General features: G+C 46.3%; 1 protein-coding gene across 3 annotated transcripts in view; it reads right to left on the reverse strand.

The window, feature by feature from the left end:
• SIPA1L2 (signal induced proliferation associated 1 like 2) overlaps positions 1-18,873 on the reverse strand; it is a 201,773-nt gene that overhangs the window by 20,237 nt on the left and 162,663 nt on the right. For all 3 annotated transcript variants that reach the window (XM_019712891.2, XM_019712888.2, XM_019712889.2), the window contains exons 15-18: positions 18,170-18,558; positions 11,382-11,606; positions 6,333-6,486; positions 3,946-4,162 (exon numbers count right to left, since the gene is read on the reverse strand). In XM_019712891.2, the coding sequence (XP_019568450.2) occupies positions 3,946-4,162; positions 6,333-6,486; positions 11,382-11,606; positions 18,170-18,558 (985 nt within the window). The remainder of the gene's footprint in view (positions 1-3,945; positions 4,163-6,332; positions 6,487-11,381; positions 11,607-18,169; positions 18,559-18,873) is intronic.

Genomic DNA, 18,873 nt, shown 5'->3' on the forward strand with positions numbered 1-18,873 from the left:
TGTCTCCTGAGTTGACAGGTGGGGAAGCAAAGGCACAAAGCCTGTTACTTCAAAAGCAGCTCTGCCCAAGTCCCTGTGACCTCAGGAGCCCACGCTGCTTGTGTGGACGATTCAGAAAATAAGTGACTCATGGCTTCTGAGAAGCGGCTCATGTCCTGCCCTCAGGCCCAGGACCTGGTCTCGTGATTTACTGTTCGTTTGTCCCACACCTGGAATCACAGTGACCACCTTCATGGAGCCGGAGTTGACTGTTGTCACAAAGGTGAGGAGCCTACCTGATAGCATTTCCTGGGTCAGATACCTGAGGTTTCACAATTACTCTCCAGAAAGCCCTGGACGTTTATTCAGAGGCTACTGAGAACATTAAGAGAATGGAATCCATCAAAACCCTGCCTCTGACGGCCCATGCACACCTTCTGTAAAGCCGACCGTAGCAAGCAAGGGTCACGCTCTGCTGGTGAGCAGCTCTTATCACCTGCACACACACCAGTCACACCTGGGGTTTGCAGCATCCAGTGTGAGCATCACATTATAAGGAGAAGACTGATTTATTTATTCTAAAACTCCACCCTCCTGTTTTTAATTTCAAGGGGCATCCTTTGTGAGGTGCCTAGGTCTGAACTGTAGGACTTGGGGACACGTAAGAGCTAATACTGTGTTTATCTTCCAAAACTTAAGAGCTCTCATTAGTCTAGCCTCGTAGGAAGATTTGCACCATTCCTGGGAGAGTTTTGATCCCCGTTCTACAAAAAAGAAGCAGGAATTCTCTCTAAACACGTGATCGGAACCTGCCAGTGCTTGGGGCTGAAGCCAGGTGTCCAGGTCAAAAAGGGAAAGGACACCATGAATCTTTTCAGTATCACTGGTTATCTGCTCTGTGAACTCTGTCCACACGGCCACTCCCATTTCTTTTTCTCTCTGAGCCACTGACGAAGTTTTATTCTCACCTCCGGCAATAACGGAAGCAAATGCAGGCCCTGAGGGCCATGCAGAGCCATTTCGGAATCACGCTCACTTGTCCACTGGGCCACACGTTCATACCTCCCAGGTGGAGACAAAGACATAGCAGATTTCAGTGACTTCACAGGAAATACTATGAATCGTGACACGAAGCCCAGCCACCATGGGTTGGTCACGCATCTGTCTCATAAGGTTGAAGTAAGATTTTGATGTCACAAGGAGAAAGATTCCGAGAGGTTCATATTTGGGACATTTAGAAGCTAAGGACACCGAACCAGAAGCCTGTGACCTAATAATTACAGCAGAAAAGGTACAGCGACGAGGTCTGTGTGACGAGATGGCCTCGTCACCGTCCCTCACACGAGCCTTTCTCCACTGGGCATGAGGCCTGTGAGTGTCTCCCAGGGGAGGGTTCTGTGTTTGAACATCACATGCTTCCTAGGAAAGCTCGAGTTTTCATGTTGAAAAGAGCCTTCTGAGTTTTGCCTGGATCTATTTCTGCAGCTACTCAGGTGTCCAGTGTGAGAAGATTCGACAGAACCAACCCTCACTCCTAGTTTTAACGCACCGTGAAGTCCCTGAGCAGTGGAGAGAAACATCCGGGCAACCTGGGATGCTCGCGTGTCGCCCACACCCACCTGTGAGGCCTCAGCACCCACATTTCAGCCTGCGGGTTCCAGGTTCAGGCTGCCCACTACTGTCAGAGCGCTATGTCCTCACAGGGGCTCTGCTGGATGGCCAGGAACCACGAAAGCGAAGCACAGCTCACGTCAGTCTTGAGTCCGTGCAAGAGCTGGAGCCACACAAGTGAGTGTGGGATTCCGTGGCCCTCCAGAGGCTGAACCCTCCTGGGCAGGGTAGAGGGAACCAGAAGTCGTGGGGGGAAGACACAGCAATACAAATGACTTCCGGCTCCTTGATATACATTTGTTCATTTGCCCATGAAACCTGGAGAATTTTTTCTGAGTCATTTGTAAAGTATAGAAATCGGAAAAGTCACATTGCCAAGTAAGAAGGTTTCATTAGAAACAGTGAACTGGAAGGGCCATGCTCACTGCTTTTCCTAGAGAAATGAACAGTGAAGATGAGTGAGACAGTTTGAAGCTGGAAAGTGATGTCACAGTGCAAACAGCACATCCTGCCTGTTTCCAGCTGTGTCTTCGTACTGCGAACAAACTAACACGGACACAGCCCCTCAGTGGGCCTGGATTAATCAACTCTGGCCCATCCAGACAATGGCATATTATTCAGCACTAAAAACAAATGAGCATTAAATACTTGTTGAAAGAAGCTAGTCAGAAAAAGCTACATCCTGTTTGATTCCAACTAGATGACATGCTAGAAAAGGCAAAAAAAACAGACACAGCAAAACCAGCAGTGGTTGCAGAGAGAAGGCAGGAGGGAGGGGTGAGTGGGTGGAGCTCAGAGGACTTTTAGGGCAGTGGGACTATTCTGTGTGACACTGTCATGGTGGATACAAGTCATTAGACATTTGTCTAGACCACAGAATGTACACCACCAACAGTGACTCTAACGAAAACTGTGGATTTTGGGTGACAATGCTCTCTCAGTGTAGGTCATGGATTCTAACACATGCACCACTTTGGTGAGAAATGTTAACAATGGGGGAGGCTGTGCGTGTGGGGCTGGGGGTACATGGGACCTCTCTATGCTTTCTGCTAAATTTGGCTGTGAACCTAAAACTGCTCTAAAAATAGTTTCTTTAAAAATAAGTGAAGCTAGGAAAAAAAAAGATACATATTTTTCACATGGAAGCAAGTGAGGGGCAGAATGTAAGAGCTACATTACTACATATGCCACAGATTTCACATCACATTTTAAATGAAAAAAATAACATTTGCAAAAACCTAGTTTTATTGGTTTTACAAAAGCTTTTAAGAGGACATTAAAGTCATCTATTTACAATAAAAAGTAAAAACATTTATATTAGGGTATTCGAATATATCTGTCTGACCTGTCATATAGTTATGAAGGAGTTTAAAGGTTTCTTCAATTTAAGCAAATGGACCCTTTATAATAGGCAGGGTATTATGCTACTTAAAGAAATAGATTAAGAATTTTATGAGACAAGGTTCATTTGCAATTATGTTAAACATTAGAAACATTATGAGAACTTTTATTTCATTTAGCCCAGGATGTCTATGTGTATTATGAAGTTTAAATTGGTTTAAAGATAACATTGTCCATGATGGGAGTTAGAAAAACCTGACAATGAATACACTTCTGATTAAATCCCCATTCTTTCTGTACAACAGACATTAACTATGAAAAACGGAAAAAAAATCTAATGTAAAAAGTCGTCTTTAAACACTGACACTTGAATGAAGCACTGACATTACATAAAAATCAGGGATTTTAGGATGTTAAGAACTATCATCTAGAAAGTATCTAGTCAACCGGTGACCCATACATTGGAGTAAATGGGACACAGAGAACAAGTGATGAGCACAGGACACCCCGCCCAGGGGGAAGCTGGTCCCCACGCCATCTCCTGACCCATCAGCCACCTTGCAGGTAGCCAGAAGTTGAACTCAAGAAGAAACAGAAGGCGAGAAAGCCAAACTTTTCTCCTTGCTCCCTGCCCACGAGAAACATCTACCCTGCCCCGGCACCAGTTTTCTCTTTATAAAATCAGGTTTTAGACATTTTTTTCTTTATGGATGGAATAGCTGAGATATGGTATAAAGTTCACTATTTTACTTGATAAAAGTGTTTCATATAGGTTTTCCAATTTTCTTCAAAATTGGTAGTATTGCTTAACTTCTAAAACATATCCACTCTAGGGCTTTAATCATATTAAAAAAAGAAAGAAAAGAACACACACCACCAAAATGGTATATATTTTAAAGATAAGTGAATCCCCCCGCCCCCCAAAAGCTCCGCAGGAGACAACGTGAAGGGCAGCAGGCAGGAGCCAGCCCCCCACCCCCCAGCCCCGCAGTGGGGCGCCCCGCCCCCACTTACTTCGCAGGCTGCCGAGGCTGGGCGCGTGGGTGCGCGGGGGCCGCGCGCTGCGGTAGGGGGGCGTGGTGCTGAACAGCACGTCGCCGGGCAGGGCCTGGTCCAGAACCGAACTTCGGGAACTGCCGAAGGAGGAGCCCCTGCGATGGCTGCATATACTCTCGTCTGAGAGGGTGCGACACAGCGAGCGGCGTGGGGACAGGTTCCCGTAAAACGAAAACTAGGGGTTTAAACGTGGAGAGGGGAGGGGGAAACAGACATTAAAGGCTGAAAGCATGGCGTTTACTCGACTAAAGCCGCTGGGCTCACAGGGCTCTGTGATCTGGCTGGAGTTTCCCCCAGGCAGGTGGGCTTGGCTCAGGCATGCTACCCCACACATGTGTCACCTAGGTCACCTAGGCAAAGGTGCCCTTAACGGACTTGAATGATTTCCTCCTGTGACATTCTGTGAGATATTAACACGGAATTAGATATGCAGAGCTTTATTAATTCTGAAATGTTAAATGGCACCTCCATAACCTTACAGCAGTGGAATCTCGTGGAAATACAGACGGTTGCCATTTCAGGCGGCAGTTATTCAAAACCACACATAGTGCTGGCTTGATTTTAATTTGAAATGACTGCATTTTAATATTAGGCAATTTCTGTACCAGTCAACTGCATAGGACGTTCAATCTAAGTAATAAAACTCTTCTGAACACTGTGGCTTTCTAGGCCATACAAACAGGTTCAAGAAAAATTAAATCAGTAAAATATTACTGTCTACTTTCAAGTACCACTCACTTTAATTCTAATAAGTGATCATAAAGGCATATTTAAAGGCACCATTAAAATTATTGTGTGTTAAATCACACACAGGGGTAAAGAAAAGTCTTACTGAAGAAGCAAGTAGTCAAATACTCAAGAAAGATGAAATGAAATGCGGATTTCCAACCACTTCTGCGCACTGAGCCACATTCCTTTTATATAAACAATCGTAAAAGCCAGAATGTTTGCATCAAACAAATATAGAGCCGGCTATTTACATTTGTGAATGTAGCGAGACGGCTAAAAATATTTCTATTGTATATGTTCTTTCCATTCTGTCAAGTCTGTCCAACTGATGAATGAGAACTGCAATGTGTGGGACTACAAAGTTAAATTTATACTATGGAAAGGAGGTGGCTGGTCTCAGAAGGAGAAAAGAAAACCCACAGACTGTCCAGGAGAAGTGCATTCCGATGAAAAGGAAAGCTGCTTGCACTTGTGCTTGCACTTGTGTGCAAGTCTGCATCCACGCTTCTACGCAGGGCACAGGACTCGATACAAGTTCAGAACAGAGTCCTTCTGGGATCCCCTGTTTGCAGCACGTGCAGGTGCTTCACCAAAGGCGACAGGCACATCAGAGTGAAGCACTCGGACGCAGTGCTGCATGAGAGCCTATTCTACACCCCACGCAGGCCAACGGCACGGCTGTTTGGGACTTGCTGTTCATCCAATCACAGTCCATAGGGGAAGGCCGGATATATTGTTCCTTGTTTTAAATTTGGACAAGAGAGAGAGCTGGATAAGAAGCGAGAAGATCTGGATTCCACCAAATATTTATGTGAACTTCACCTTTCAGCCTTTGGGGCCTCAGTTATTTGCCAAAAGAGGAGACTGCGCTAAATTACCTGTAAGTCCCTTTTAATGCTTTCCATTATTTAACAGAGTGGTTTAAGAGACTGTAATAATAATGACACCAAGCTGGTAAGAACAGTAAGTGACCTAACAGTGGCCAGGGGTCTTGAACACGAGGGTGGCTGGTGAGATGAATGCAGGGCCTTTCCTTGTGATCGCTGCCTAGTTTTACACGGCACGGCCCAAGTTCCAGCCTATGTCTGATGCCCGGCAGGCAGTACAATATCTAACTCCTGCCCGCTTCTGGGACAGGATTACATCTGAGAGGGACAGCTGGGAGCAGAGGGTGGAGTTCTGGAGCGAAAGTTGGGTGCTGTGAATCTTAATAGCATCTACTTCTGATCACCTGTTATGTCCAGGCACCGCATGAGGCTCTGCCCGTGTTGTTTCTTATCTTGGCTACAACTCTGCAGTTCACTGATTATCTGTCTCCTTTTTACAGAGGCGGACAAGGTACAAAGTCACATAGATGCTCGTTGTTGGAACTGGGCCTTGAGGCCAGGCCCGCCAGACTCTAGCTCCCTCTATCCATGCCGCAAAGCTGCCCTTCCTAGCCTCTCCTAGGCTCGTTTGCTTCTGGATAAAATAAACACTGAAAACGGCCAGCTGTGTGGAGAGCTGTTGGTGGGATTACCAGATAACAAAGACTGGAGTATTCTGGGAACCATCAAGTCTCTTTAGACTTTCCTTTAGTGTTTCTAGAAGCTTCAAAGACCCCAAAAGCTGCTCACCTTTCTTCTCCCCTCCTCCACTAAGGGGCTGTCAGGAAGCATCAATTTCACAAAGTCTTCTTTTGACAGGACATGTTGCGTTTCTGAGACCGGGTCTCCCACCGCCGTCTGATGCTGAGTTGCTGTGGACATGAGATCCATCTCACTGTACAGCCTGTTGGAACACACCAGAAGAGGGATTAGAAGCAGTGGTCAGCCTGTGTGTCAAGTGCCTGCAGTGTTAAGAATTCAAATCCCATAACTGGTTTCAACAACCACATACACATAAGCACAACTCTTAACTGTTAAGTCAGTTCACTTTTGTGACATTTGCCCCAGCTCTCCATGTCTGTTTGTGCCATGAGCTCAACGGCAAAGTTAGATTTCTGAATAATTCAGGAACAAATCAGATCCCCAAAGCCCCGGATGAGGAAAAAATAGAGCCAGCTTTTAAAAGAAGGCTGTGCCTGTCCATTCCTATTCTGTGTCAGAAAACACAATTGCAATAATTCATCAGAGAGTATCCTGTGTCCTTTGAGGGAACCCCTGTGCTGCTCAGAAATGAGAGAACCTTTCTCTTGTGGCTGGACAGCCCGCTGCACCCCATGTCTCACCCAGGCATCACAGAGACACCCGAGAGAGCCTAGAGTTTAACAGTAATCAATTCGGGCATGTGCCAAGCATGTTTTATTACCAGCAATTTTGCAAAGCTGTTTGGATAAATAAAGCAGCTGTCTCCCTTAATTATCAGTATATAAAAATGGATTTATGGACAACAAAAGATTGTCTAGCTGAATTGTTGTTTCCAGCTCTTTTCCACGGAGAAAACTGGGGAGTCGTTTCTAAAAGTTTTCCTCTAGAAATGCAATCTGAGCAACCAAACGTTCCTGAAGACACAGGGAATTATCAGTAGTTGTCCTGGCAGTATTGTTAGTGAAGGTGAATGGTCTTTACCATATGACCTGAAACCTAAGACTCTAGGAATCCATAGCCCAGGGCAGCAGGCAACGGAGGGTGCCCTGCATGATGTGTGTGTCACTGAGATGACTCTAGTTCAAAAGCAAGGCCATCTTGTCACAGTGTGACCGCTCACTAGGGAATGATCAGCATTAGGAACGCACACAGACATGCTCAAAATTAACAATGATTTCTCTGCAAATCTCTCTGGCTTTTGTTTGCCCCTGGGCCAGGTCTTGGTTCTGGAAGCACCAGCAACATGACAACAGGAACCAACAGGGGCTGTGAAAGCAGCTTTTAAAGACGTTTAAAACATGACTGAAGATTTGGTTGGCTTGTGGGATGGCATGACATGAAAATGGGGACCCCACAAGAACCCACGACCCTGGGGGCTTTGCACAAAAGCCACAGAGGGAAAGAACAATCGAGATTTGGGGAAGAGTGTCTCTGAGCAGCGCCCAGCTTCCGATCTGAGAATGGGGGTGGGAGGTGCTCAGGAACTCCTACCGTGTTTCCCTGAAAATAAGACCTACCCCCCAAATAAGCCCCAGTTAAGATCGTCAGCCAGACGGACGCAGTTAGTACATTATGCTGATGTTCCAGAAGAAGATGACATGACTGTATTTGAATAAGTGTAGGTTGTTGTACATGAAAACATAAGACATCCCCTGAAAATACGCCCTAATGTGTCTTTTGGAGCAAAAATTAATATAAGACATGGTCTTATTTTTGGGAAAACAAGGTATGTGCCATGGGAAAGAAGGGAAAAAACCCCAGCGCCCAGCAATAACTGCATGGATAAAAATCAAGCACCTCTACAACTGACCCCTGAACAACGTGGGGTATAGGGGTGCTTACCCCCGGCACCGCTGAAAACCCATGTATAACTTTCACTCACCAAAAGTTAACTACTAATAGCCTACTGTTGACCGGAAGCCTTACCAATCACAAACTGTGGATTAACACATAATTTGTATATTATAGACTGTATTCTTATAATAAAGTCAGCTAGAGAAAAGAAAATGTTACCAAAGAAATCATCGGGAAGAGTAAGTACATTTACAGTACTGTGTGTATTTATCAATACTGTAAGTTTATGTCATCTGTTTAAAAGGTGAAAAAAATGTGCGTGTAAGTGGACCTGCGCAGTTTAAACCCATGTTGTTCAAGGGTCAGCTATAATTATTATGACAACGTGCTATTCTATGTGTTTGAATAAAAATCACCAGCCCTTTCTGCTAAATTAGTAATTTTAAACCTGCCAAAGGACGTGTCAATCAATATGCTCCGAGGGTCTCCTCTGGGGCTGTCACCACGAACGGAGGTGAGCAGGGCAAGCGCTCCCCGAGGTCCTGGGCTGGGGGTGTGTAGGGGTGGGAGGTCACAGAGCTGGGCTGCGGGAGCAGAGAGAGGCCCAGCTCGGGAGGGCGGGGGCCTCAGAAACTTGGAAAGGGCATTTAGGCAGCGGGAACTGCATGAAGGGAGGCACAGAGGCCTGACACAGAACTGCTCACCTAGGGCAGTACAGGTAGAGCCCCTAGAAGTGTCGGGGTTGGGGCGGAGGAGAGGGGGCTGGGACGCAGGCATGGGACAAATCGGGAGGGTTAGTTATGCTATGCTAAGCTGGGACCCTGAAGAATCTAAAGTTTAGAAAGATTACAAAGAGAGAAGAAAGCAAGCTCTGAACACTGCTTAGAAGAACATTATGGGTCCAATGTGGAAGGTGGATGGAAGGCTGGAGCGAGGACAGAGACTGGCAGGGTGTCACGTGGCAGCCTGCACCCAGATGGCAGGTCCTGGGGTGGCGGAGCTGAGGTCACAGACCGGGGACGAGGTGACGGTCACTATGGAGGGAGGCTTAATGAGACTGGGGGATGGCGATGGGAAATGTCAGGTGATGACCAATTAGACAAGAAAACCACTTACACAGAGAATACTGAAGGAGGGGGCGATTTCAAGAGGACAAATTAGGAAATAGGCCACTAAACACTGGCCTTAATCTCTTACAGTTGATGCCCGTGTAATCTGTGCAATAAGTTTCTAGCTGTGAACTGCTTATGGAACACTGCAATGAGTAACTTCTATGCCTCGTCTCCTGCCTCAGACTGGGGGTTCCTGAAATGGGGCCCGGACCCTCATTAGCTCTGTACCTCTGGTGCCCAGTGTCATTTCTCATGGGGCAAACAGAGCATGGTGTTGCCCATGACTGAGGGATGTGTCTAGAGACCCACTTAGTTTTGGAACCGTGAGTTGAAGGGTTTCCTGGATGGTGAGAACGACTGAGGAGAAAAACAGACCGACCCTGCACCACACCCAGGCACCCCCTCAGGGCTACACAACAAGTCATGAAAGTGCAATCTTGTTAGCTGCTGCATTCAAAAACATACAGTTATATTATTAGCAAAAACAATCAGCGAGGGCTCTGCAACATGATTTAAAAAATAACGGGCAATTTCAGAGTATGGGACACTTCTGGAGGGCATGACTGCTTTTGTATTTTATGAAATCAATGAGATATTAGTTCTCTAAGTCTGAGTGGTACAAAGACCCTACACTCAGCTGATCTTTTTCTAAGCAAATTTTTCAGTGATTTGGTAAAACTGTTTTGACAAAATATCAAATACAGTTGGTGCAGTCCTGAGCGCCTGCAGTCCTTACATATTTATCTCTCCCACGTAAAATAGTGTTTCCCTGCTTTAGAAGCACTTTACTTGGCTGGAAAAGGCCTGGGGTGCCTGCTGTACCTGCCAGGCTGAGCCCAACACAGCCAAGAGAGCTGGCCTGAGGCCTGGCTTCCAATCCCAGCATGAACCTCCTGTGACAAGGCGACACAAGACTGACACCCAGAAATGCAAACTCTCCCCTTACAATATTCCTGATGCTGCCTCTCCTTTTCTAAAAAGCGGTGTCATCAAACCAGTGTGTTAAAATGCACATACTCTGGGGGACTCTTGAGTGAAAAATGTCCCAATGGGCTTCTTTTCCTTTTCCTGACTCTCCAAGAGACCCCTTGGCAGAAACATGGTGCTTACACCAATGTGCAAAATGCTTCTACAAACATTTCATAGGACTTACGTCCTTGGATGAATTTCTGTGAAACACACAGAAGACTGTATTAGACAGAAATACCAACATTATCATGAGAACATTCGCATTTATGATAAAAAGCCTAGTTATCACTATAAAATTATTTGCTAAATAACTCATTTGCAATTATTGACGGTGATGGGGTTTTTTTTAACAAAAGATTCCATGTTCAGTTTTAGACCTAAAATCATTTTTAATTTAGAACTAGATATTTACCAGGTGAGATTGTTTTTCAGGGACAAAAGTGATACTAGTTCATTAACCAAGCATAAAACCTAGAAGAGCTGCCTGAAAGTCACTGTCACCCCAGGTGTGCACCCCCATGCCTAGTGACACTGTCAGAATGTGCAGACACAGCAAAGCACAAGGGCTTCGTAATTCAGTGCACGTTGAGTTTTGTTTTTAATGCTATCCTTTAAAAAATAAGCAAACCAACAGCTAAATAGGTTTGAGCTGCCCTGCTTTGCAATCTTGAAACATGATTTCTTTACTTGTCTCTTCAAAGAGATGTCAGCAGAGTTTTCACACATGTAATAAGTTATCAATATTTTTTCTCTTTTCTTTTTCAAAGAGATCCAGAACACCACCCCCTACTTACCTCCACAAAACCTAACAGCTGAAAGGGAAGGAAATTACAATCATGTTGAAATTGGGAAAGATGCTTTTTCTTTTCTGATGTCACTTAACACAGCAACTTTAAGAAATGCACACAGACTCTGGGAATTCAAACTGTCCTTGAACTTGTTTATTCAGACTCTAGACTCACACCATCAACATTACCATAGCTTTTCTATGTAGGCAGCTTTTTGAATATAAGACAAAGAACAGAGATTTAATTTTAGATGCAAAAATCAAGGCAAGAGAAGATTGTTAAAGAGAAATATAAATGTCAACATTTAAAGAGTTTTACAAAGACGTTTCCAAATCACTCTCCTTTAGAAACTATATTCTGTTTGGGGAAAATACAATTGCTTAGTCATTCCCGAGCTGTGCAGGCGCCCAGATCCAGCCCACCAGCCGCCTTACCCCTGGCATTCAGTCACTCCGGGCTCCTCAGGCGGTGGGCTACCTTCTGACTTCTTCCAGCCAATAATGTATTTGTTCACTGCCCCTTGTCGGTGGTAGGGCTTGGACAGGGACCCGGGGACCTGTGGACCACTGCTCTGAGACACGATGTAGACTTTGGACGTGTCCAGAGAGCCAGCAGTTTTGGAACAATGAGGCGAAGGGCTCCCTGAATGGTGTGATCCGCTGAGGAGAAAACAGACAAAAGCTGCAGTACAAGCAGGTTTAGCAGGGCCCGCCTGGTGCCACATTCACAGCACGATGCTTTGCTCCCGTCCTGCTCCATGAGCACAATCCAGTGGAGCGAGGCCAACACGGCCATCTTTCTACATGAGCCGGGTTACACGCCTCGGATTCCGTGGGCGCAGGGTGCTCATGTGTGGGCCAGAAGGATGCTACACACACGTCAGGGGAAACCTAACAGAAAGATGGGCACCATATTGAAATGGATGCTTCTGAAGCGAGGAAACTCAAATGATGAGTAAACGTAAGAGAAGGGGCTCACCCTGCCTGTCCCCAGGGTAAGGCCAGTGCAGACCCTAACAGAACATGACAACACACTGAACAGATGGGCATAAATGGGGACACCTGATAAAGAAGGCCTAGAGTTGGCCAGAACTTGGAGCACGGGGGACCCAGCACTGCTGGTGCGGAGCAAAGTCTGTCAACACTCAGGAAAGCGGGCTGGGCGCTACCTATAAGGCGCGCACCTTTACCCCTTTAGCACTGGACCTCGCCGTTCTGCTCCTCAGTGCCCACCTGACGTAACCCCGGCACTTGCACCACGGGAAACGGCCAGCGGCGATGACAGGAGCACTGACCTTAACAGCTGCCCAGTGCTGGCAGCCAGAGTCCCCAGTAGTGGAAGGAGGGTCCCTTAGCAAACACGGATGAATCCATGCATGCCCCATGGATGAATGAGCCAAGGCTGCGGACGACAACTGCTGGCTCTCACAGACATGAGGCTGAGAAAGCACAAGCCTCAGAGCATACGCGGAGCGCGATTCCACTGTGTGATAAAGCTCAACAACAGGCAAAGCTGATCACCATGTTTTCGGGAACATATATACCCGCCGTGAGACCAAGAAGAAGCAAGGGGATGGTGAGGAGGAGGAGAGAAGGGGTCCCCAGCAATGGCAGTTCTCAGTCTGGGGAAGGGACATGGATGACCCTGTTTTATCAGGTGGTATGACAGCAACAAAATAACATTTGAAAGACAAAAACCCTAAAAACAACAAAAAGTGTTTTAAAAGTCAGTGCTTAAGCCAAGGCCAGAAGGACTGCCCCACGGACTGTATGACTACCTCTAGAAATATAAAAGCCTAAAAAGACATTTTGTTAATCCAGGAAGATCAACAATATAATGTTTTATGAAAAATGGGTGAAAACAGAGATCAGGGATTACTTTACAAACATGAAAATTCCTAAATGTTTAAACTGCAGTTGTGTCAGAGTGCAGAAAAGCAGGCAAGCTTCCCTTTCACAAATCCTGGCACAGGTGCGCTTCCAGGGCTCTGGAGCCGGACTCCCCGGGTTGCAACGGCGGCTCTGTCACTCAGCAGTGGGAGACCCCGGGCAAGCACCTTCACCTCAGTTTCCCATCTGTAACGTGGGAATTCAACAGTGTCTAACTCAAGGGGTTGCTTTGAATATTATTTGAGTTAATATTAGTGAAACACGTAGACTAGTGCCCAGCACAGGGTAAGCATTATATAAATGTAGTTAATTTCTGAAAAGTGATGCATGAAGGAATTATTCATGAGCAGGAGTCCTTGACATTGAAAGAGTTTTCCACAGGATTCCTGAGGTGCCAAGCTCCGTGGTCTGAGGAAAGACAATTTTATTCTGAAACCTCTGATTAGCACCTACCGTTACTGAAAAACCTATGTATTATATAAAGCGAGTACCAATCAATGGAGGAATTAAAAAAAAAAGTCTAAAATTAAGAATGGTATTAGGATGGACTTTTTAAGGAGGTTCAAAAGGAAATAAGGAAACAAAATAAACCAACCCATTTTGGAGTCTTCACACGTTGGAGTCACTGTGGTATTTGAGGAATTACAATGAAACAAACAACTCCTCACATGCTCAGGAGCTGGGGTAGGTCCCTCCTGCGTGTAATCCCAGCGTCCTTTGGGCTCTAGGCTCTGGGCTCTGGGGGAGGGCGTTTTACTGCCTTCCCACTTCCAAAGCAACCCAAGGAACAAGCAAGGCATAAGCAGACTCAGAGGGAGCTAAGGGACCATTTCCCGGGCGCACACCAGCTAGCAAACTCCTAACATGAAAACTCCATGTGTAGGCAATGCGCTCCGAAGGTCTGTATTTCTTCCCTAAGCTTTCTATTTTGCGAAGCTTCAGATGTATGGAAAGGGCATAAGAACAGCAGAATTTCGTCCATGTCCCCTTCATCTCCATTCACTTAGTGTTATTACCTGGTTACACCGGCATTACTCCTCTCCCGGAGGAGATGCCGCTGAACCATGGAGAACTAGTGCAAACCTATGACATCATGCTCCTAGGTTTCAGTATATGTGTCCTAAGAATAAGGACATCCTCCCACATAGTAACCATGTGACTGTCACACTCAGGAACTCAGGCATCAGTGATACTATCAGACTAATATACAGTCCATATTCTAACGGCTCGATTGTCCCCGGAATGCTTGTGGCTTAAGTTCCCCCACGGGGACCAGTGGGTGATGGCGCTGCCTTTAGCTACCACGGGCATCGTGCATTTTAAGGCTTTATCCCCGAGAAGTTTTGTAGTTAAAGTCTAGGGAACCTAAAGGCTGGCACAGTCAGTGTGCTGCGTAAGCTGCTCCAGCGCCTCCCTGGAACAACCGACCAAATGGAACCTTTCTGGAGAATGTGCTCTGAATAATGGTAGGACGTCACAAACCCTAGGTGTTCTTCCACTTGTTTTATCAAAGGTATTTTTCTGACTCAAGACTTGATGAAAATATTTTAAAGTCAAATATTTTAAAGTTAAAACTCTAAGAACAAATGTACTGAACCCATTAGACGAGCATACGGCAAAAATCAGTGTTTAGCAGCAGTAACATCATTATTCAAGTTTTCTCTAAAGTTGGTAAACATTCTAGCTGTTGGCAACACGCTTCTCATGAAATTCTTTCCTTCCAGATGAACGTTCTTATTTCAGAGTTTCACTGCCAATCATTTGTGCTACGAGAAGGGTATGATGACACGAATAATGATAAATAACAGATCATCACAGGAGCCATTTGCAGGAAAAGCCTGAACATAGATTTCTTTCTTTTTTTTGCAGTTGATTTGTTTCACTTTGCAAAACCTTGGCTAGGCTAATATGAATACCGCTTTGTATTCTGAACTCTTATCTAAGTGTCCTGCCCTCGCAGCAAGAAAACATGGGTTTTTTGAATTAAAAGAACGGAGCAGTGGAAGACAGTAGGCGAGATACACGCTTGTTGTACTTAATGGATGACTTGTGCACACCCGCACCCCTCCCGTCTGTCCGCACTCCACTGTAGCTTGTCTGAAAGAGCTTTAAGCGCTCTGTGTCCCTCTGCACCCCGCTCCCTCAGTATAATCCTGGACTCCTACTATATAGACATTTTTGCACTTGCTTTCTTCCTGGATGGCTGGTGGGAAGTAAGCATGCGTGTGTGTGTGTGTGTGTGTGTGTGTGTGTGTGTGTGTGTTGGGGCTGGAGGGGGTGGTGGGTGTTGGGAAAGCAGAATTAGCATATTAAGAGGATGCCGTATATTGATCTGTGAACTGGGAATAGCTGACCCCAGGGCCTCCTACTTCTCCAGGCTGTCCCGGCACCAGCTTACTGATTCAATAACTAAGCATTCACCACGCTTCTTCTTATAGTTCCTTCCTTCATTCAATGGGTATTCATTCCACGAGGACCAAGGGCAAGGAACTGCACCAAGCGTGTGGACACAGAGTGAACAAGATGGGACGAAACTTTCAGCCTTGAATCACAAAACACTGACACTCCAGTGAAGGGAACCAGCAATAAGCACATTCTTGTGGGGGCAGATACACAATAAACACAAATATTTCAGCTAGTGAGTGCTGAGAAGAAACTCAAATACGGGACGGAATGCAGCGCTTGGGCCTGGGCAGGTAGCATGCGTGTCAGCCCCCATAAGAGTTTACTCTGCTCGTCTGCTACTTGGGCCACTCCGGTCACCACCTAGACCGGAGGCAGTGGGCCTCAGCTCTGCGTGGACACATGCCAGGCTGGACTGAAACAGAAGAGGGAAGTATGGGGCTGATGGCAGCCACCATCATGGACACACATGCCCCAGTCTGGCCCTGGAGTCACAGAGTTTGTAGAATCTCAGTAGAACTTTGATAGGTTGGTCCCTTGTACTCACTCATATGAGTGAAATTCCTTCTACCTCAACTCACAGATTTTAAATCTTATTTTAAATATACAATGTTAATATATTTAATACTTCAAAATATTTGAATATTTAAAAATTTTAAATCTTTTAAAAACTTAAAAATACTTTCCCTATACCGCTGTGGCATGGAGGCAGAAGAAAATACTCAAAAGATTCAATGTAATAACTGAATTTCATACTGAACAAAAGCCTAGGACATAAGTTAAAATGTGGCTACAAAGTCACCATCAACTAAGAATTGCAAGAAAAAGACAGCCAGGTGGTAAGGGATCCATTCACTGCACATCCATCGTTTCCACAACAGTTGTGCACACATTCAATTCCAAGTGGTGGAAAAAAGTAAAATCAATCAGAAAGTCCATCTAGCACTTCCATATATTAATACTTTCTAGTATTCTAAACTGTTAGGTTCATGAATGGTTAAGGTATTCAAGAAAATCTACTACCTCTATTTGTAAATGAATGTGCTAAGAGCAGTTTCCACAGAAACTTTCCTTAATATTAATTCAAAACTACATTTGTCTGACAAGGGATCATGCAGTCAACTGCTTTACAAATCTAAACTTTGAACAAGACAGGAGAAGGCCATAAAACCCCAAGATGGTTTTTATACTAAGGCTGATTTTCAACTGTCCCCGAAATAATTTAGGTAACTGAAGTGACTGATAACACATGTATTATTTATTTATGATTAAACGTGTTCTAAGTCAAATAGTTAGAGAACTGATAATGTGCATTTTAAAAATGGTGCCTGTATCCCAGGCTCCCTCTGCTCCCTCCCCTCTCTGGTATCTGCTCCCCCATCTCCTGGTTAAACAACACCCCTATTTTCTTCTGGGAAGCACCATTCTTCCCAGTTCTTCGTCTGCCTGGTTTGGTGGGATTGTCCCCAGGCCCTGCCTTAAACAACGGTCCCCCCAGCACAGTGGTTAAGGCCAAGGAGATAAGAGGAGACGTATTCTTTCGGAGGGGGTTCAGCAGAAACTAGAGCAGAGCCACACTTTCTTCCTGTGACAGGGGAGCAGAGCATGGGAGGCCTGCAGGTGACACAGCCTTTTCCAACCGAGAGGGGACTGCCAAGATTTCAGGGGTGCCATGTGGAGCTTAAGGAGGGAGGGACCTGGACTTGGGGACCCTGAGCTACTGCTGACCTCCCACTGTTCTGGACTTTTCAGTTACAGGAGCCAAAACACGACCTTAGCCTGGAGTTTTCTTTAACTTGTACAGAAGTGCCTTTGAATGACAAAAATGCTAAGACACTTGTGATGATATTGGCAGGAAAGGAAGGCAGAAAGGCAGCAGTGAGCATGTGTGCGAGAGCACACGTTTCACATAAAAGAATTTTCCGCAACCTACACGTAAAACTTTTTCCAGTAAGCATGAACATATCACATCATTTCAATAATGAAAATGACACCCTTGGTAGCATTTTTGTCTCGATCAAGAGAAGATGGCTGCAGCAACGTGCCCGTGAGCTTGCCGCACGTGGTCACAGCTGCTCTGGCTCCTGCCCACTGATTGCGGCTGGTCTGTCCACTGTGGCCACACGCGGAGACCGTGGTCATTCCCTGTCTCTTAGCTGTGGCTGCGTGAGGACGGGGAGGAGGTCCAGGGGGAGGAATGACCTTGGCCTCCGTGAAAGAAAGAAAGAGCTGAGGAGCATGGCAGGGCTTTCGCTGCAACCTCTGCTTAAGCACCATTCAGAGAAACGCTCCCACCACGGCCCTGGGTGTCTGAAGGGCACCCCATGATTGGTTCATCAGACTGTCCCCAGCGTTAGAAGGGTTCTGGGGAGCAGGCAGGTAGTAAGTAACTCAGCGCTGAGTCAGGAAGGCCATGGGGAAAGGGTGACAATGCTCGTGGCAGCTGGTATGCAGTCCACAGCCAAACCTGAACCGGTGCATTGCTTTGCTTTGTCTGTGAAGGCAGGAATTACAAAAGAGTTTTAAAATCACTGCACAGACATGTGTCACACAGGAGTTCAAAGCTACTCATAACTACGTATTAAACATCTACAAGAGCATTCCTTTAAATTTAGCTAGACTTCTTTTCTCCTAGAAGACAGATGGCATTGGGATAGAGAGATAAGTGGCCTGACTACGGCAATTAATATCTATTTAGCTTTCTCTCAAATTTAAAGAGAAAGGAAAATAAAATCACAAACAAGGGACTTATTAACGTGCCAATTTCACAATTAGACTTCAGAGATAAGCACATTCTCTGAAGTCACACTGCGGGGCAAACAGGTGATGGCCGACCTCCTGTGCATACTCTTCCTATATGTCAGGCCCCAGCCCCACCAGGCAGGTGACGGGTAGCCAGGTGGCCTGGGCAGGTGCTGGCGGGCACGTACCTGGAATGGGACGAGATCTCGCTGAGGTCGCCCATGCTGCCGGCAGCACCACCGCTGGCAGAGATGGGAGGCGCGTAGCTGTGGACGGCAAACATCTTCGCCTGCTCGTCCTCAGCCCCCGAGACGTCGGCGGGGTCCACCCACTGCTCGGCCCGACTGTGGATCATCGGCCTGCTGCCCGCCAGGTGCCCGGGGCCCAGGGCCGCGGGGGGCATGCAGGGGGCCGTGTCGATGCCGCTGTCGGTGGAGGCCCCCTTCACGTAGGTCAGGCCCAGCAGCTCGGCGTCCGCCAGGTCCCCAGACCCGAAGTGCTTGTCGTCGCTGCTGCTGGAGGCGCTGCTGGACAGCGTGTTGCTGCTGGAGGGACTGGAACAGCTTTTGTCTCCGATCTTGAGGGGAAAGAGAAAGGGAAAGGCTGCAGGGGTCCCATCTCGCTCGAGCACATGCGTTTTCCTGCGCTTCGCGGATGCTTGTTCTTTACAGACTGAAGGTCTGCACAGCCCTGAGTGAGCCAGGCTAGCAGCGCCACTGCCCAGCATTTTCAGCAGTAAAGTATATTTAGTGAAGGTATGTACACTGTTTAGACAGAGTGCTCTTGTACACGCACTAGACGGCAGCATAGACGAGCTCACCTGATCCCGTTCTACTTGCTCTTCAAAGTGAGCCAACAATAGAATTTACTTAAAAAAAAAAATCCTGGTTTT

Source organism: Rhinolophus sinicus, linkage group LG12 (genome assembly GCF_036562045.2).
Source record: "Rhinolophus sinicus isolate RSC01 linkage group LG12, ASM3656204v1, whole genome shotgun sequence".
NCBI classification, from domain to species: Eukaryota; Metazoa; Chordata; class Mammalia; order Chiroptera; family Rhinolophidae; genus Rhinolophus; species Rhinolophus sinicus.